This window comes from Populus euphratica, unplaced genomic scaffold, assembly GCF_000495115.2.
Source record: "Populus euphratica unplaced genomic scaffold, PopEup_1.0 scaffold19.1, whole genome shotgun sequence".
Taxonomy (NCBI): domain Eukaryota; kingdom Viridiplantae; phylum Streptophyta; class Magnoliopsida; order Malpighiales; family Salicaceae; genus Populus; species Populus euphratica.
The window spans coordinates 2,271,105-2,286,922 of NW_011499853.1; the positions used below are offsets into that span (position 1 = coordinate 2,271,105).

The 15,818-nt window shown below is 33.3% G+C and overlaps 2 protein-coding genes across 2 annotated transcripts; both read right to left on the reverse strand.

Annotated features, from left to right (window-relative positions):
* Positions 1-1,259: 1,259 nt before the first annotated feature.
* On the reverse strand, positions 1,260-15,705 carry LOC105122285 (dehydration-responsive element-binding protein 3-like). Its single transcript, XM_011021317.1, has 2 exons — positions 15,688-15,705; positions 1,260-2,294 (listed from the first exon to the last, which is right to left on the reverse strand). The coding sequence occupies exon 2, from the start codon at positions 2,289-2,291 to the stop codon at positions 1,533-1,535; it is 759 nt and encodes a 252-aa protein (XP_011019619.1). The 5' UTR covers positions 2,292-2,294; positions 15,688-15,705; the 3' UTR covers positions 1,260-1,532.
* Positions 12,583-15,304, reverse strand: LOC105122284 (uncharacterized). Its single transcript, XM_011021316.1, has 4 exons — positions 14,912-15,304; positions 14,397-14,513; positions 14,224-14,294; positions 12,583-13,001 (listed from the first exon to the last, which is right to left on the reverse strand). The coding sequence occupies exons 1-4, from the start codon at positions 15,092-15,094 to the stop codon at positions 12,758-12,760; spliced, it is 615 nt and encodes a 204-aa protein (XP_011019618.1). The 5' UTR covers positions 15,095-15,304; the 3' UTR covers positions 12,583-12,757.
* Positions 15,706-15,818: the final 113 nt, after the last annotated feature.

The following is a 15,818-nucleotide window of genomic DNA, read 5'->3' on the forward strand; positions in this document are numbered from 1 at the left end:
TCAGACAAGGTGAAGAGAGCTGCCCCTTTGCGAGAAAAGCAAGAATACAAATGCATGAGAATGCGCTTCTAACAAGTCTGGCTTCCATTACCATCAAAACTCAAAAAGTTTCTTGGCATCTATCTCAATACACCATGCAAAGTGATGGCCTCTTACGGGAATGGAAGTGTGACTGAACTGGCCTAGTGCCCTATGTGGGGGTCATGATGATCATGCCATCCAACCATCAGATATTAAGCACGTTTGTGGGAGGTCAACCATGAAATCGAGACACGGACCCCGCAGGGATATTATCTTAGGCTCGGAGCCTCGGGGCTTTTGTTTGACATGCCTATTATATATGAACGCCTCCTCCTGTGTTCTTTTTAGGCCACAAGGACTCAATAATGCTTTCCATTTATGCAATAACAACACAAGAGAACACAGCTCAAGGAAAGGAACGTTTTCGGCCTCGACACATTCAGCCTGCAGGCAGTGCCGTACACAGGAAAATTAAGAATCCCTGATGCCGTCTTGCATTAACTCTCAGTAATTTAAATATCTTCAATCCTGAGTTTCAGTATTAAATGTTTTCTTGACGGGTCTCTTGCTTTCACAATTAAAGGTGCCTTTCTTGACCGGGAGAAGTTTCAGAGATTAATTTGTCTCATGCCCACCAAAATATAAAGGAAGAAAAATATCGAAGCACTATAGAAGCCACAGAATTGATAGCCACCATTCTAAAATTCTCTCTTGCTAAAAGAGGGCATAAATACAAACAGAATCTGGCAACACTTCTTCTACGAGGATATAACAGGGAAATTATATAAAATATGAATAGGGTGGAAGCTGTGTTGTGGGGGGAGGGGGGGGTAGATACCAGATATAGATACTGTTACCCTAATTGGCAAATTATCACCCTCTATTTTCTTGCCATTTTTTCACCATTTAGCATCTGCCAAAAACCAATCTCCTAGCATCCAAAACAAAGAAGAATGAGAGCAAAAATCCCCCGGAGTGGAGGGCCCACCCTTTTTGAAATATTTGTTGTTGACACTTTTGGCACCATTTTCTTACCGTATTTTAATGCCACCAAAGTCAAATCACAGGTTCAACTTTTATCAGAATTTCCATGGATTTATCATCTGAGGGACAGCATAAAGGACAAGGTTTTTCATTTACCAATTCTTGAAAGCTTCGGCTTGCTTGAGAATTGAGATGAAACCAGCAGTCGTCGTTGTATTTTCGCCAACTAAAAGCAAAGGATATTTATGCACACATTTTCCCTCTTTCCAAAAACTGTACAGTTAGATTCAAAGTCATATATACATACCCACAAGAAGAGGAACAAAAAGAAGAGAAAACACAAAAGAAGAGAAATTCCAACCCTCAAAGTAAAACAAGAAGGGCCAAAAAATCTTGATCGGATAAAAAAACAAGAATATAATAAAACAAAGAGAAAGGAAGGGAGGGAGGAAGGACGGACTCGCACACACAGATACATACACAGACATTCATATGGAATAAAGAAAGAAAAGAAAAGAAAAAAAACACTAATAATTCCATAAAACAGTACTGTCATTGGGCAGTGTAAAATCATCACAAGCATACCCACCACCACCGCTGAGACAGATATTCTCCACGCTTTGCATCCATGGTGGAGGATACATCCACCCATAAACAGAGTCAGAGTAAACAAAATCATTGTTCAACTCATCATAACTCGTCTCAAGATTTGGCAATTCAACAATCTCGCTCAACTCTTCATCTTGAGACGACAAGTCCATCAAAGAGACAAGAGAAGTCAAAGACGACGTACAAGAAGACGACGAGGACGCTGTTGTGGTGGTGGTTGTTTCGGATTTTTGGTCAAACTTGTCCATTTGGGCAGCTTTAGCAGCGGCTGCTTGAACGTCACGAGGAGCGAGAGAAGCTGGACGAGGTAAAGAGTTAGCGAGTTCAGGGAAGTTAAGAATAGCCGAGTTTCCTTTGATGCTTAAAGCAGCGGCATCGTGCGCACGCGCCGCCTTTTCTGGGGTGGGAAAGGTACCTAACCAAATGCGAGATTTTTTCCTAGGCTCTCGGATTTCAGACACCCATTTGCCCCAGTTTCTCATCCGAACTCCACGATAGACTGGATGCTTGCTAGAGTCTCTTATTCTTGTTATTTTCTTACTAGGAGAGAAATCTTGGTCTTGTTGGTGTTTCTTTGATGGGTTAGAGTTAGAGGATGGCGAGGATGGCGAGGATGGTGAGGATGCTTTTGTTGAGCTGCTTTCTGTCTCCGGATTTTGTTGCTGATGATAACTCATTTTCTTTTAAAATAAAAACAGTGGGGTGATTGGTCCTTTTTCGAGGGTAATTGCGTGCCAAAATGAGTGAATGATGGATGTACTTAAGCTGTAAGTATTAATTGAGCAAAACAGAGAGGTGAGCTGAGGAGAAAAGAACGAGTGCTGGTGTTTTGAGACAAAACAGAGCACAACAGAGGTAGTGTTGCTGCTATAGGCAGAGTGGGATAATGGAAGGATGAGGCAATATGGGGGTGGAGTTACAGACGAGAACTGGTGCCTGGCTGTTTCAGTGAACAAAAAGAGATTGAAAATTGGGCTTTAAATGAGGAAGAAAGGGGAAGAGAGAGGAGGGAGCTCTTAAACCAGGGGAAGCTGGCGATGTATACACTTGAACAAGGGCATTGCCTTTTATCACATCATTTCCCAATGACTCATACTAACACTTATAAGCATTGAAGGAGGGAGGGGGCGAGGTGAAGGGGTGGACCAATAAGAGAAATGGGACACCCTATGGTACAATGGGGTCCCTCTCTACAGTGCCACGCCACCCATCTGATCAATTTTTCCTCCTTTTTTTTTTTAACAAGTTTCCCCTATTCATTTGTCCCTTATCTTCTCGCTACCTCCCATTAACAAACCCCATGAGAATATGCGTCACCGTTTTGCCCTTTTCTGTGGGATTAGAGGTTTCCCTCCCGATTGGTTGGTAGGGATGTAATAATATTATATTACGGGGCAGCAATCTGGGGTTATACAGTCCTACTTTTTGTGTCTTAATCCATTGCATAATAAATAATATAATATAATATTGTGGAGATCTTTTGTAGTCGACGTGGTTTTGTTTGATATTTTGAGGCACCAAACCAAGGGGTTTCACTGCCCACCCGGCTTAAATCTTAAGGCCCATATTTACCCGGTCCCAACATGATCTTGTATAAGCTAAGGCCTTAGCCTAGCTACCATCTAGCACCAGCTCTCTCTCTCTCTTTTCTTTATTGAGGAGTTATTTGGTTTCACTCCCAAGCTTTCGAATCGTTACTTCTTCTCTACCATATAAAACATTTGAGAACTGATATGGATGAACACTATAGCTTTTTTGTATCTTTTTTTTTTTTCAATTTCCCTTCCTCATTTTTTTTCCATTCCCCATTTTTTTTATTTTAATTTCATCTATTTTTTCTTTATTAATTCTTAAAAGATTTTTAAAAGTCATTTTAGTTGCATTGAAATCGGTGAAGTTAACTAAATTATGTCAAGACGGTTATTGCATGGTTTAATTTTAAATTTGAATTAAATAAAAAATTAAGTTAATAAGGTTTTTTTTACTGAATTTATTATTTTATTTCTGGTAATTCGTGTACAGTTTAATTAATTAAAGTAGTAAGTGATGTTTTCTAATAATAAAGTTACAAAAAACTTCAAAATCCCGAGAAAGAAAGAAGAAGAAGAAAATGGAGGAGAGTATACTTAAATTGCCGGGGGTCCAGCATCTGTGATTTTGGATAGGAGTTGCGTTGATCTCCAACACTCAGCCACCAAACTAGATACGAGTCCCCAACTCACCTGGGTCCCAGCTCTATTACCATTTTGGTGTATCCATGGGCCCAAAATGGTAACTCGCCACGTGGTGTGTTTATGTTAAGAAGACAGCTTAACATTCATAAATGAACTTTACCCAGCATGTTAAAAAATGACTCTCCTCCTTACCCAGAATCTAAGAGCCATTTCTTTAATAATGTCTGTTGTTTTGGATTGTGATTGTGTTATTTCGTAAAATATTTTTTTGGTTAAGAAATATATTAAAATTATATTTTTTAAAAATTATTTTTAAAATTAACACATCAAAATAACCTAAAAGTATAAAAAAATAAATTTTAATTTTAAAAAAAATACAGATTGCAGCATTTCCGAACAGGGTTACGTGTGATCAGCATGATACTTAATGGTCGCTTCATCATGATTGCGCCTTGCAAGAGTTTTATCTTGATTGTAAATCACGGAAAGCAAATTTTAGAAAAAAAATAGCTTAATTTTGTCTTTTTATTTATTTATCTTGGGAGTTGTTTTGAATATCTTCCTACACACATCAATAAATTGCCGGTTATTATGATGTGCCGGTTACGTGGATAAATTGCATATGATGACTCTTTAAGTTTAAATCTTTAGCCAATTACCTCTCTCCATGCAATAAATCACATACACTATCTTGTATCTTTTAGGTATTAATCATGGTTTCAAAAAATAAAAAATAAATTGATCACAGTTCTCTATAAAACCCTTGTTATATTGGGTATCAGATCAAAAATCTTTTTTAATTTAAAAAAATATTAAAATTATTTGAATTCTTTTGATCTAATTTTTTTACTAGTTTAAATTTAAAATTAAATTATATAAAAATTAATGTGAGATGACTACGCCTGAATAAAACCTGACGGATCGATAATAAAAGTACAAGATTGAACTGACAGAAAAAATGAATAAAAGTCATGACTTGTTTTTTTAATGAAAGAAATCATAACTGGCCTTCATGGAGATTTATCAATAAAGAAAGGACAGCTTAAATGGTTCATAAACGGGTTTTGAAAGCTTTCTAATATAAAAAAAAATGCCTGTCTTAATCTTAGTAAATAACAGGTTAGTACACCTAAAGTTTTACAGTTTATAATAAATTAAATGTCATATAGTTTTACTTGACTTTTTTCTTTTTTTCTCTTTAAATTGATCCTAATTTCATTGATTTTATCCTGAAAAGGCCAAGATGATTAGTCAACTAATCAAGAGGGTGAGAGAGATGAGATTTCATGAGAGACGCTGGATGCATAGAAAAAAATGATCACTCAACTAAAAGAGAATAATACCCTAATAAAATCTTAGCCCTTCGTTGAACACAAACGACCACGATTAAACTGAGAAGAGTGCACCATGGAGCCCTAACTTGAGGAAGGTCCATGCAATCTGCCAAACGAAACCCTAGTAGCTCTATTCGCAAGGCAATCAATGCACACATCATTCTCATCGACGCTACAATGCTGTGCCCCCAGATAGTAGCACCCACAAGAATGAAAAAGAAAAGGAAGAAAAAAACCCTATCAACAGGGAATAAGACATCATGCTCCTCCTTTTTTTTAAAGAATTAATAATACCTTTTTTCCCCCCTCATCTGTTTGCCAACAACGTTTGCTATATTTTCTATAAATGAACAAATTGTCACTTCTGACGTCTCCACCGCACTCGCAGAAGAGGCTAAAAAGCAGTACGCTCTCGAAGCTGTTGATATTTTCAGTGAACAGTGACTGATTTGGGACTTCAAGTCCACAGCCACACAATTTTACTTGGCCAGTATCTTTTTGCCCTTATTCTTAAGACATTATTTGTCTCAAGTCTTGACAAGTCTAACACGAAAGCCCGGCAACATTGTTTTGACCTCATCATATTATCGTGCTGGCATCCTTGTTGACATATACCTGGGAATTACACGCCCGTATTCACTCTCGAGAAGCAATGCAATTGGTGCTAGCGGTTTGAAGTTTATCACTTGGCTAGAATGAAGGATGAAAGAAGAAGAAGAAGAAGAAGAAGATTCTAATGTTTTATAAAGAACAAGATTGGGTGGATCAAAACGTATTAAATTATAAATACATGTATTGTATACTAGCAACAACGTCTTCATGTGCTTGTAAGATTTCTTACCAGATTTATCTGAGACTTTAAAAAATGAATACAAACTTGTCATGAAATATTAATCTTTATTTAGCACTCAAGATAGTTCTTCTTTCCACAAAAGCTAAAGGGTATCGACGTTTTACTACTGACTTCTTATTTTATAAAATAAAATTTAATTTTGTTGATTTATAAAAATTAGAATATTGAAAACCTAATTACTATTTTTTTAATTTGAGATTTGATTTTATAGTTTATTTTAAACGAGTAGATATAAAATTCTTTTAACGTTGATGGAAATTTTCCGTCGATGTTTGGTTTAGTAAAATAAAATAAGATTAATTTGATCATGTTTGTTTTTGTGTTTTAAAAATATTTTTGAAAAAAATTAATTTTTTTATTTTAAAATAATATTTTTTTAATGTTTTTAAATATTTTGATGTATTGATATTAATAATAATTTTTAAATATAAAAAAAATATTATTTTAATATATTTTTAAATAAAAAAATATTTTAAAAAATAATTATAATCACACTCTTGAACATGCTATAAAATACTTAATAATCTATTTTTTTTATTTTTCTTTCTTAGATCTCTTTAGAATCTGTGTTGTTATGTAAAATTTAATTAATATTTTTTATATTTTAAATTTTTTTTGAGTGTTTTTTTTTTAAATCACCCCTCAATATTTATTTTATTTAGTTTATTTTTTATATTAAATGTAATTTTTATTCTCTCCAGTACCTTTTTGTTTTGTTTTAATTTAACAACTAGAAATTAAATATTTAACCTGGTGATTGATGTTTATCTTCTATAAAATAATAATCATTATCCCAAGACACAAGTAATGTACAGGAAAGATGAGTACAGGTTGACTGGGAACAGACAGCAGCATCTCATTCTTAATGAATTAATATTGTTTTTTTGCCTGATCTGTTACCCAAACAACTTTTGCTAGGTTTTCTATAAATGAGCAAACAGTCACTGCTGATGGCTCCCGCAGGCTACCCAATGAACTCTCGAAGCTGTTGATATTTTAAGTGCATGATGACTGCTTTTGCAACTTTAAGTCCACAGCCACACATTTTTACTTGGCCATTATCCTTTTGCCCTTATTCTTAAGACATCATCTGTCTCAAATCTTGAAAAATCTTTGATTAAAGCCCGACAACATCGTCTTGACCCCATCATGTTATCGCGCTGGCATCCTTAACATTCCTGTAATTACACCCTCCCTCAGCTAACTAGCGCATTTGGGCTCGATGCCTAGTTATCCAGCTTCTTGGACCCTATCTTATATTTTACGGGTTGTTGGTTTTTATTTTATTTTATTATTAACATAGCTATTTTAATCAATTTATAATTAATTCCATTAATTCTAAAGTTTTGAAGTTCGTGGAACTTAAACTAATAATTTTTTAAAAATAAATTTAAAATCTGATCTCTTATATTTCTTATACTTGATTAGTTGGCTTTTCTTTGGGCATTTAATTAACCATACCAAAATTAATATATTTCTCACGTGTAGAGATGGAATCTTTGGACCGTCATGTTAGTATTCTACCGCCGTTAAATAAATATACGTGTGAATTGATGGGTTTTTTCCCAAATAATTATCTTGCGCGATAAATAATATAATCCATCCTAACCTGATAAAAAATATATATTTATATTAGTATAATTTTTATTATTTTTTAATACAATCGCTGCAAGGGCGCGTCATCTATGGATAAGCTACATTGAATCATCGATACGTCTGTTCCTTTTTGTTTTTCCTTACCGTGTATTACACAGTGGAACACAGGAATGTACCTCCCTTAGCACTCAACTAATTATTTATTTTCCCCGTGGGGTAATTTTAAAAATTTACTTTTCTTTAGTTTTTTATAATAAAAATAAATATTTATACAGAAGCTTGCGATGTAAATCTTTAAGAAAAAAATATTTTATTACATAAATTATTCTTTTCTTATACAGGTATTTTTCTAGTCAATTATTTTTTTTATTGGTAACATGTTTTTTGAATTAAAAGTAAAGAAAAGTAAAGTAATTTTTTGTGAAACTTTTAATAATTTAAGATAATTAGAAAAAAAACAACTCTTTGATCTAGATGTATTTCTTATTCTAACAAAAATATATATTTTTATTATAAACATCGTTTTACAAATAAAAAAACTTATCATGATAAAAAACAAGTTTTAATAAAAAATAAAAATAATGTGTTGATATTTTGTATGCAACTGAAAAAAAAAAATTATTATGAGAAAGCTATGCAAAAATCCTATAATAAAAATAACAAAATATAAATTTTATTTTCATTGAATACTCATTATCACAATTGTTTTTTTTTTAAAACTTAAGACTTATACATAATAATAATAAAAAAAGGATGATAATATAACTAAAAAAATAACAATTATTCCCAGAAAACTATGAAGATCTTTTTATGATTATTATTATTAATAATTGTATTTTTGAGCAACTTTCATACGTACTCATTTATCAACAAGCGTAGTTTAGTCAAAACTTCACACGTGTGACTAAAATCTGTAGAGCCTTATGAAGTAGTGTCTTTTTGATCATGCCTAACTGATAATGTTTGAGCCGTGCAAAAAGTAAATAGATACGCAAGATTTAGGTAGTTTCTGGGAACGTTATCCAAACACTGTTTGTTAAAATATTAAATATTTTTTGTTTTATTATTGCGATGCGGTAATATAAAAAATGAATTTTAATAAATAAAAAAATATTATTTTAATATATTTTTAAATAAAAAACACAAAAGTAACCTTGGCCTTGCCTCTTCCGGTAACCAAAGGGGAAGCATATCTCTTAGCTATTAAATCAACTCTCAAAAAACTAATTACATTCTATTTTACTTCATACGTGACCTGTTCCTTAAAATTAGTTTCTCAATTTTTTTTAACTGAAAGAAATTGTAATGTATTAATATTAAAAAATAAAAAAATAATTTAATATACTTTTAAATAAAAAATATTTTAAAATATAATCACTACTGTATCTATAAACAACAAAATCACATCAAAGATGGTGCTTAAGGTAAAAAAAACCTGGCAAAATATGACAGGAAGGACACCGGGGTTTATCCACAGCCCTGAAAAAGATGTATGGGGTCATAAGTTTGCTTTTTACTTGTCAATGCTAGCTGGCCATGATAATTTATTTTTTATTTTTTTTAAATATCCTTTGAATTATTGTTATTTTTTTAATATTTTATTATTATTCTAATTTATTAATATTAAAAATATTATTTTAATATATTTTAAAATAAAAAACTATATCCATCACAATCTCAAACATGATTAAACACTTAATAATATTAATATTTTTGTATTTTAAAAATATGTTTTAAAAAATTTTAAAATTTTTTATTTTTTTATTTACTTTAAATTATTATATTTTTAAATTATTCTGATATACTAATATAATATCAAAAATAAATTTTTAAAAATAAAAAAAATTAATATATATTTAACATAAAAAATTATTTAAACAACAACTACAATTATGCTAAAAATTCTCTAAGTATCAGCTTAGCATTGCGGCGCAGGAGACAGATTAATATTTAAAATGGTTTTTAAAATTATTTATTGTTTTAATGTATTAAAATAAAAAATATTATTTTCAGCGTTAGCCCAGCGGCATTTACTGTGCTGCGAATGACATTGATGAGTACTACCAGCACTGTTTAAGCACTCACTCACTCACTCAGAAAAGCGTGTTATGGAACTATTAACAAACTTGGCTGGTACCTCCAAGAAGATAACAGATCGACAGCCTGACAAAATTACCAGAGGGTTTAACGAGTGATTTTTTTTTTTTTAATGAAAAACATTAAGGTCTTTAAAAAATAGTTAAAAGTGTAACTATTGTTGTTTTTAAAATATTTTTTATTTAAAAATATATTAAATTAATATTTTTTATTTTTTTAAAAAATATTTTTAAAATCAGTGTTTTAAAATGATTTAAAAATATTAAAAAAATATTAATTTAAAATAAATAAAAATTTTATAAATGTTATTAATTTAAAATAAATAAAAAATTTATAAATGTTTTAAAAAACATTTTTAAAATATAAAAACAAACAAATCTAAATACCTCACCTCTTCTTTCATACAAGAGGGCTTACCCAGTGATGTTATTTTAAAAATATTAAAACCATAGAACAAAGACAGCTGAACATTATTGATTTAATGTTTTTTTTTATTTATGAAAAACAGGTTAAACCACTTAAACAAACAAGCGATGAATTATATAAGAGGACATTGACCGTGGGAATCTATGTTCACAGGAAATGTGAAGTGGAAGGTGCTGACGAGGCAGGTGGAGCACATACAGAAATTAGGTTTGCATCTAGCCCGTTTGTTTGTTTGTTCGTTCGTTGGGCCGAGGCTAAGTACTGACATGTCTGAAGAAGTTAAAGGAGGAGACTGCGAAAAGACTTTTATCAGGGCATGAGTACTTCTGCATCAGGAAATTAAGTAGTTAGCAATGAAAGAAGAAAAGGAAAGAGAAATTCTCTTCTGGTTTGTATCTTGAAGTTTTCTCCTACTCCTCTTCCCAATCTCCTACCCCTCTTCCCAGTTTTGGAAGACCTCATGAAGGTTTGTAACTTTGCTTTTCATCTTGAATGCTGCTAATGAGTTGACATGAAATTCTCATCTTGTGAAAGTAAGGATACAGTCAGGTATGAATGGTTACTGCAATCAGAAACTTACGCCTGCACATCAATGACAAATCAACATGGCTCACACTCTCTCATGCACTTAAAACCTTCTTTTTACCCGAAGCAATGCAATGGAAAACTTTAGCACAGTGCGGAAAACGGACCCTTCTTTCACCGAAGCCCCACAAGATATTTCCATAGTAGGTATCAGATGATCAAACAGTCAAACCCGCCTGTTTTCACTGTCTTTATTGACCGGTGACACAATGCATTAATTTGATCCAAAATTTATTGTGGCCTCGTATGGCTGGACAGTCTGAATCATGCGGATTCACCGCTTGTTTGTCACACGTATTGCCCATACATGGACATTACAACTTAGTTCAACACGTTAAATTTCATCAGAGTGGGACCTAATAAGTTCAAAATCATATATTTCTACTCGATCAATGATCTTCGTACATCATACAGCCGGTAGTTATCTTGTGTTTCATGCACATGCAATTGATTATGTGCACACAATACTCCTGTAGGTATTGAGGTTCCAATATTTATACACAAATACCAGAGAGTGGACTCTACTGTGCCAACAGATATTAATATGTTCATGCATGTCCCTATTGTATGCAGACAAATATCACTACAAAAGTTCAGATATGAAGCATATGACTGCTCTGCTATGCGTGACAGTATTGCATTCATAAATTCATGGTTTCTAGCTAAGGGTCGGGTGTCCATAACATTTTTCAGAATAGATAACAAGTTTCTCCTAGTCTTTCTATCAACTTGCCATTAATGTCCGTGTAAGCTAAAGGCATGTAATCAATCACTCATTGTCAGATGCATTCAGAAGGGAACCTTCACCATCTCGTCATAGCGTATCCTTAATCAGGAAGAATTGATCTAAAGACACACATATATTTAGTAGGACAAAAAAAATAAAAATCATCCGTCTTTAATGCGTACTTAACAAGAAAAGAAAAGTGTCTGAATGCTTTCATTTAAGCCTAAATTTATTAGCAAAAATATGGGCAGCGATAAGATAAGTTGAAGAAACATGAACACCTTGTTGCATGATATTTGCAAGAGATTTATTCTTTATTAATCTTGACCAATTCCATGAGAAGTTCATGATTTATTTTTTGTCTTTCGTTTCCTTTTTAGAATGTTGGTAAAGCATACGGGTATCTTAGAAATAATTATGATGTGTGTGGGTTATACATGTATATGTTTGTCAGAAAGTAGAGGTGACATGGTTCAGGAAAAGGTGAGGGTAGGCCACTAAAAAAACTTAGCCATATACTAAACTGTCAATAAAGATGATATAGATTGAGTAAGTAGTAAAGAAAGATTTGGTTTTTTTTTTTTTCATAGTCCTATAGAGAACATATACAGTGTTAAGCAAAGTGGAATGGATGGAGATTAATCATTTAACCTAGCCTCTAAATATTTTGGATTCCAGTTTAAAGGAGTTCTGTTGGTAGAAACCATGTTAACTTTCAAGCACTGAATTGGATTTGCACCTGTCATGACTACCACATTGTTATAAAAAGAGAGAGTTCTGTAATGTGAATGCTGAGGAAAAAATATTCATGCTCTACATTTAGTTTCCAACTTTCCATACATGGTGTGTGGATGTATATTTAGCAGCTCAATCCGAAAGGAAAGAGTAGTGATGTAGAACTCTATGTCTACATATTACTCCCTCAATGTTAGATCAAGACAAACTTCAAAGGACAAGCAAAGTCAGGTTATCAGCTATCACTAGGGAAAGCTCCGTAGGGTTTGACTAGTAATCTATTTTCTGAAGCGATATTTCCTTCCTAGAAAATAACAGATTGCGTACAATTAAATGGAAGTCACACCAAATTTTAAGCATGATTAGATCTTCCCTCTTCCAAATTGCTGAAGGCGTATTGTCAAAGGAAGTTATTAGCATCGCCATGTTAAAGTGGAGAAATAAGGGAAATTTATCTACATTTATTGTTTCCATAAGCTAGAAAATACAAGAATGTCTCAATGTATCGGTTGTCAAGTTGCCTAGAACACTTGCCGTTATGCAGTTCAAAGAAAACGGAATTATATGAAATGTTTCTAGAAACATGTTTTACACATACCAATGGAACATTTATTTCTTACCCTTTCCTTTTGTGACTTAAAATGAAGTCGTCATCGTCACTGTCAGTGCTGATTTTCCTCTTGGCTTTAAGGTCACCATTCTTTGATATCTGTTGCTGCTTTTGAGAACTCTTAGGTCTACTAGTGGATGGATTGATAGATTTAATAGGAGTTCCCAAACGTTGCATTTTTTGCTTTCTTTGTTTCCTCTCATGTGCCTTTTTGGCCCTCTCTAGGGGAAGTAAGCCATGTTCCATCATCCTGCAAATTGAATTGCCATGCCTCTCAAACGAATTGCTGCTGAATTTACTAATTCCTCGCGAAAACGGAAATGAATTTCACACAGTTTACATAAGATATCTAACACAAGATATCCAGCCAAGGTGGAAAGGAAGATCTTTTTAGCACAACTGTATTCTGTGCATTTATGTGTAAGATGCTTTGTTACCATGTAACATGTCCAAAACGTCTTTAAAAGGCATTAACATCTTTTCTAGATCATATTTTTCCTCGAATGAACGAAGCCCAAGAAACCATCAAAAAGGAAAGTAAAAATACCCATGGAAGTAAGACAGGTCAAGGTCCTTATGAGATAGGTTAACATTCAGGCGTTCATCACAGTTTGAGAAACAAGTTATCCCTTCTATAGTAGTTGAAACAATATCCTCGGTTAAAAAAGGCGAAGGCAGTTTAGTTACTAAGCTACTTAATAAATTAAGGAAAGAAAGTTCAAATGTTTTACAGACCATGCACAGTAGTTCAAGTAATAAAAGAAGCAGGCATAGATAAGTAACCTTTTACCATTCAGGTCATCAATTTTTTTCCTACACTTCGCTGTTTATTTTTTACCTGAAGTTGAGACCAACAAGCTCATGGGTGCAAAACTTACACCAAGGTATTGCAATTCAGTATAGCAATGGAGGCATATAAGGCATCTAAACACTCAATTGTACATGCTCAAGATCACTGCTCTATATAGTAGGATGCAAAGTTTATTAACTGTTGACATAGAGATGCTTAGTTTGAAAAGCATCACTAGGCTCTAATTTGCTGGGATTCAAGTTGGGGATACAAAGAACATGCATGATTGCACAAATGTGCTCTGGATCAGGCTCCATTGCAATCAGGTTTGCTAGAGGATTCAAAGTCTGCTGAGAAAATGAGTCGGCTGTGGATATGATATCTAGCTCAACTCTAAGTTTAACATGTTCTGAGTCTTCTGACGCGTATGGCTATGGATAGCAAGGAGTTCAGAGCATCTAAAGTGTATGGTAACAGAAAATGAACACAGAGCCACGCCTAATCCCTAGAACCGAGCATGGAAATCCCAATGAAGCAGAGTAAGCAATGCAACAATAAATCACAATGAGCACTAGGACCAACCCCAGGTCTCACTCCTATTCAGGAAATTACAAAGGTAGGGGCTGCAACATCTTTTTTAGAAAATCATTTATGATCAAGTAGTTGATGAGGGAAAGCTCACCAAAATTCTGCCATTTCACTGGTTGGAATCTGTCTAGACAACGACTCGTAGAATATCCTAAGTGGTTCTCTCTGTCAAAAGAAAAGGGCAGTAAACATAAGAATGAATGATGCTTTCGACACAAAACTCATTATCCAAAACAACAGCAGAAAATGAAGACTTCAAAGCCAGACCTCTTCAGGAGGATCGCATCTCTGACCAGGCAAGGAGAATACTTTCTTCTGCCTCACTCTAGTAGTTGTAGTTGTCGTTGTGGTTCTTGACGAACTCGATGCTGATTTTGATTTTACCTTTTGATGTAAAACAAAACATACATTAAGCCTCATGAAACCCCAATATCAAATACCGAAACCAAACCCATCAAGAACCCAGAAAAAGTACTACCCCAAAAACTAATCAATTCCCTGCAGATTAACAAAATTAATACAGAAAACACCATATCCACATAAACCAATTCATTTCAAACTATACACAATAAACTACCAAATCAAGCATTAAATCCATATAATTGAATTGACTGAAAACAGTCTTAAGAACCTCAAAACAACCAAATCACCTATTCCACTATATAAAAATCAAAACCAAGATGCAAAAGATCACCTCAATAACAAAAATAGCCACTTCAGGATCAAAACATTGGGAAAAAATGAAAAAAGTTATGCATAATTTGAGAGATGGAGTACCTTACCTCAGTTTTAATAGCTACAGCTGTGACAGATTTGTTCTTTGAATCAACAACAGGTTGTTTCTGTTTGCTTGAGCTGTCAATTCTCATAAATTTCATTGAAGATTCAATCTTTCCCCTGGAAGCATCAAAATTACTACTTCTTGGCTTCATTTTCACCGCACTTTGCTTGCTTTCAGTTGCCATACCTATCTATCTATCAATCACCACTTCTTCTTCTTCTTTATTCCTTTTTTTATCTTTGATGTTGATCTTATCAATCAAGAAACCTTGAAACTAAGAATTATATAAAATCAAAGGCGAAATTAGGCAGATAAAGGAGAAAGTGTCGAAGTTTGCCGTCTATTGCCGTTTCATGAAACTGCTCGTTGTTTTCCTTGAGGTTGTTGTGTAAGATGAAGTACGTAACGCCGAATTTATGCATTTATCCCTATCGATTATGACGTGGATAAGATTAAGTGATAGTTATGAAGGCTAAAATGGTCGTTCAAAAAAGCTACCGTTTATCAGTAAAGTTAAGGTACGGGTGATGTCACTGTAACAGTTAACGATGGCTGGATGATTTTATCAAAACGGTGTTAAAGTATCAAGGAAGATGTGATCTACGGCTACTAGATGGAGAGCTCACGGATTTATTGTGTAAGTGCTTACCCTACATTTCTGTTGAATTTTTGGTAAGAATCTAGTTTATACTAATTTTCACGTCATTTCAGTTAAAAACACATGACTTACTTCTAACCGTTGATTCTCTCGTGAAAAAACGGAATTACAAATTCTAGTTTATATATATATATATATATAAACCAAACCAGTATACAACGATTAAAAAAATAAATAGAAATTTTTTTTTAAAATTTAATTGACTTGACAAGTCAACTGTTGTTAAAAATATCATTTGATATTTTTTTAA

What these genes read in the sequence shown, in the direction of transcription:
- LOC105122285 (XM_011021317.1), bottom strand. Translation starts at nt 2,291, where the DNA reads ATGAGTTATCATCAGCAACAAAATCCGGAGACAGAAAGCAGCTCAACA.
- LOC105122284 (XM_011021316.1), bottom strand. Translation starts at nt 15,094, where the DNA reads ATGGCAACTGAAAGCAAGCAAAGTGCGGTGAAAATGAAGCCAAGAAGT. An exon ending in GATGCGATCCTCCTGAAGAG is followed by an intron (nt 14,295 to 14,396) that starts GTCTGGCTTTGA and finishes TTCTTTTGACAG; the next exon opens with AGAGAACCACTTAGGATATT. An exon ending in AGTGAAATGGCAGAATTTTG is followed by an intron (nt 13,002 to 14,223) that starts GTGAGCTTTCCC and finishes TTCAATTTGCAG; the next exon opens with GATGATGGAACATGGCTTAC.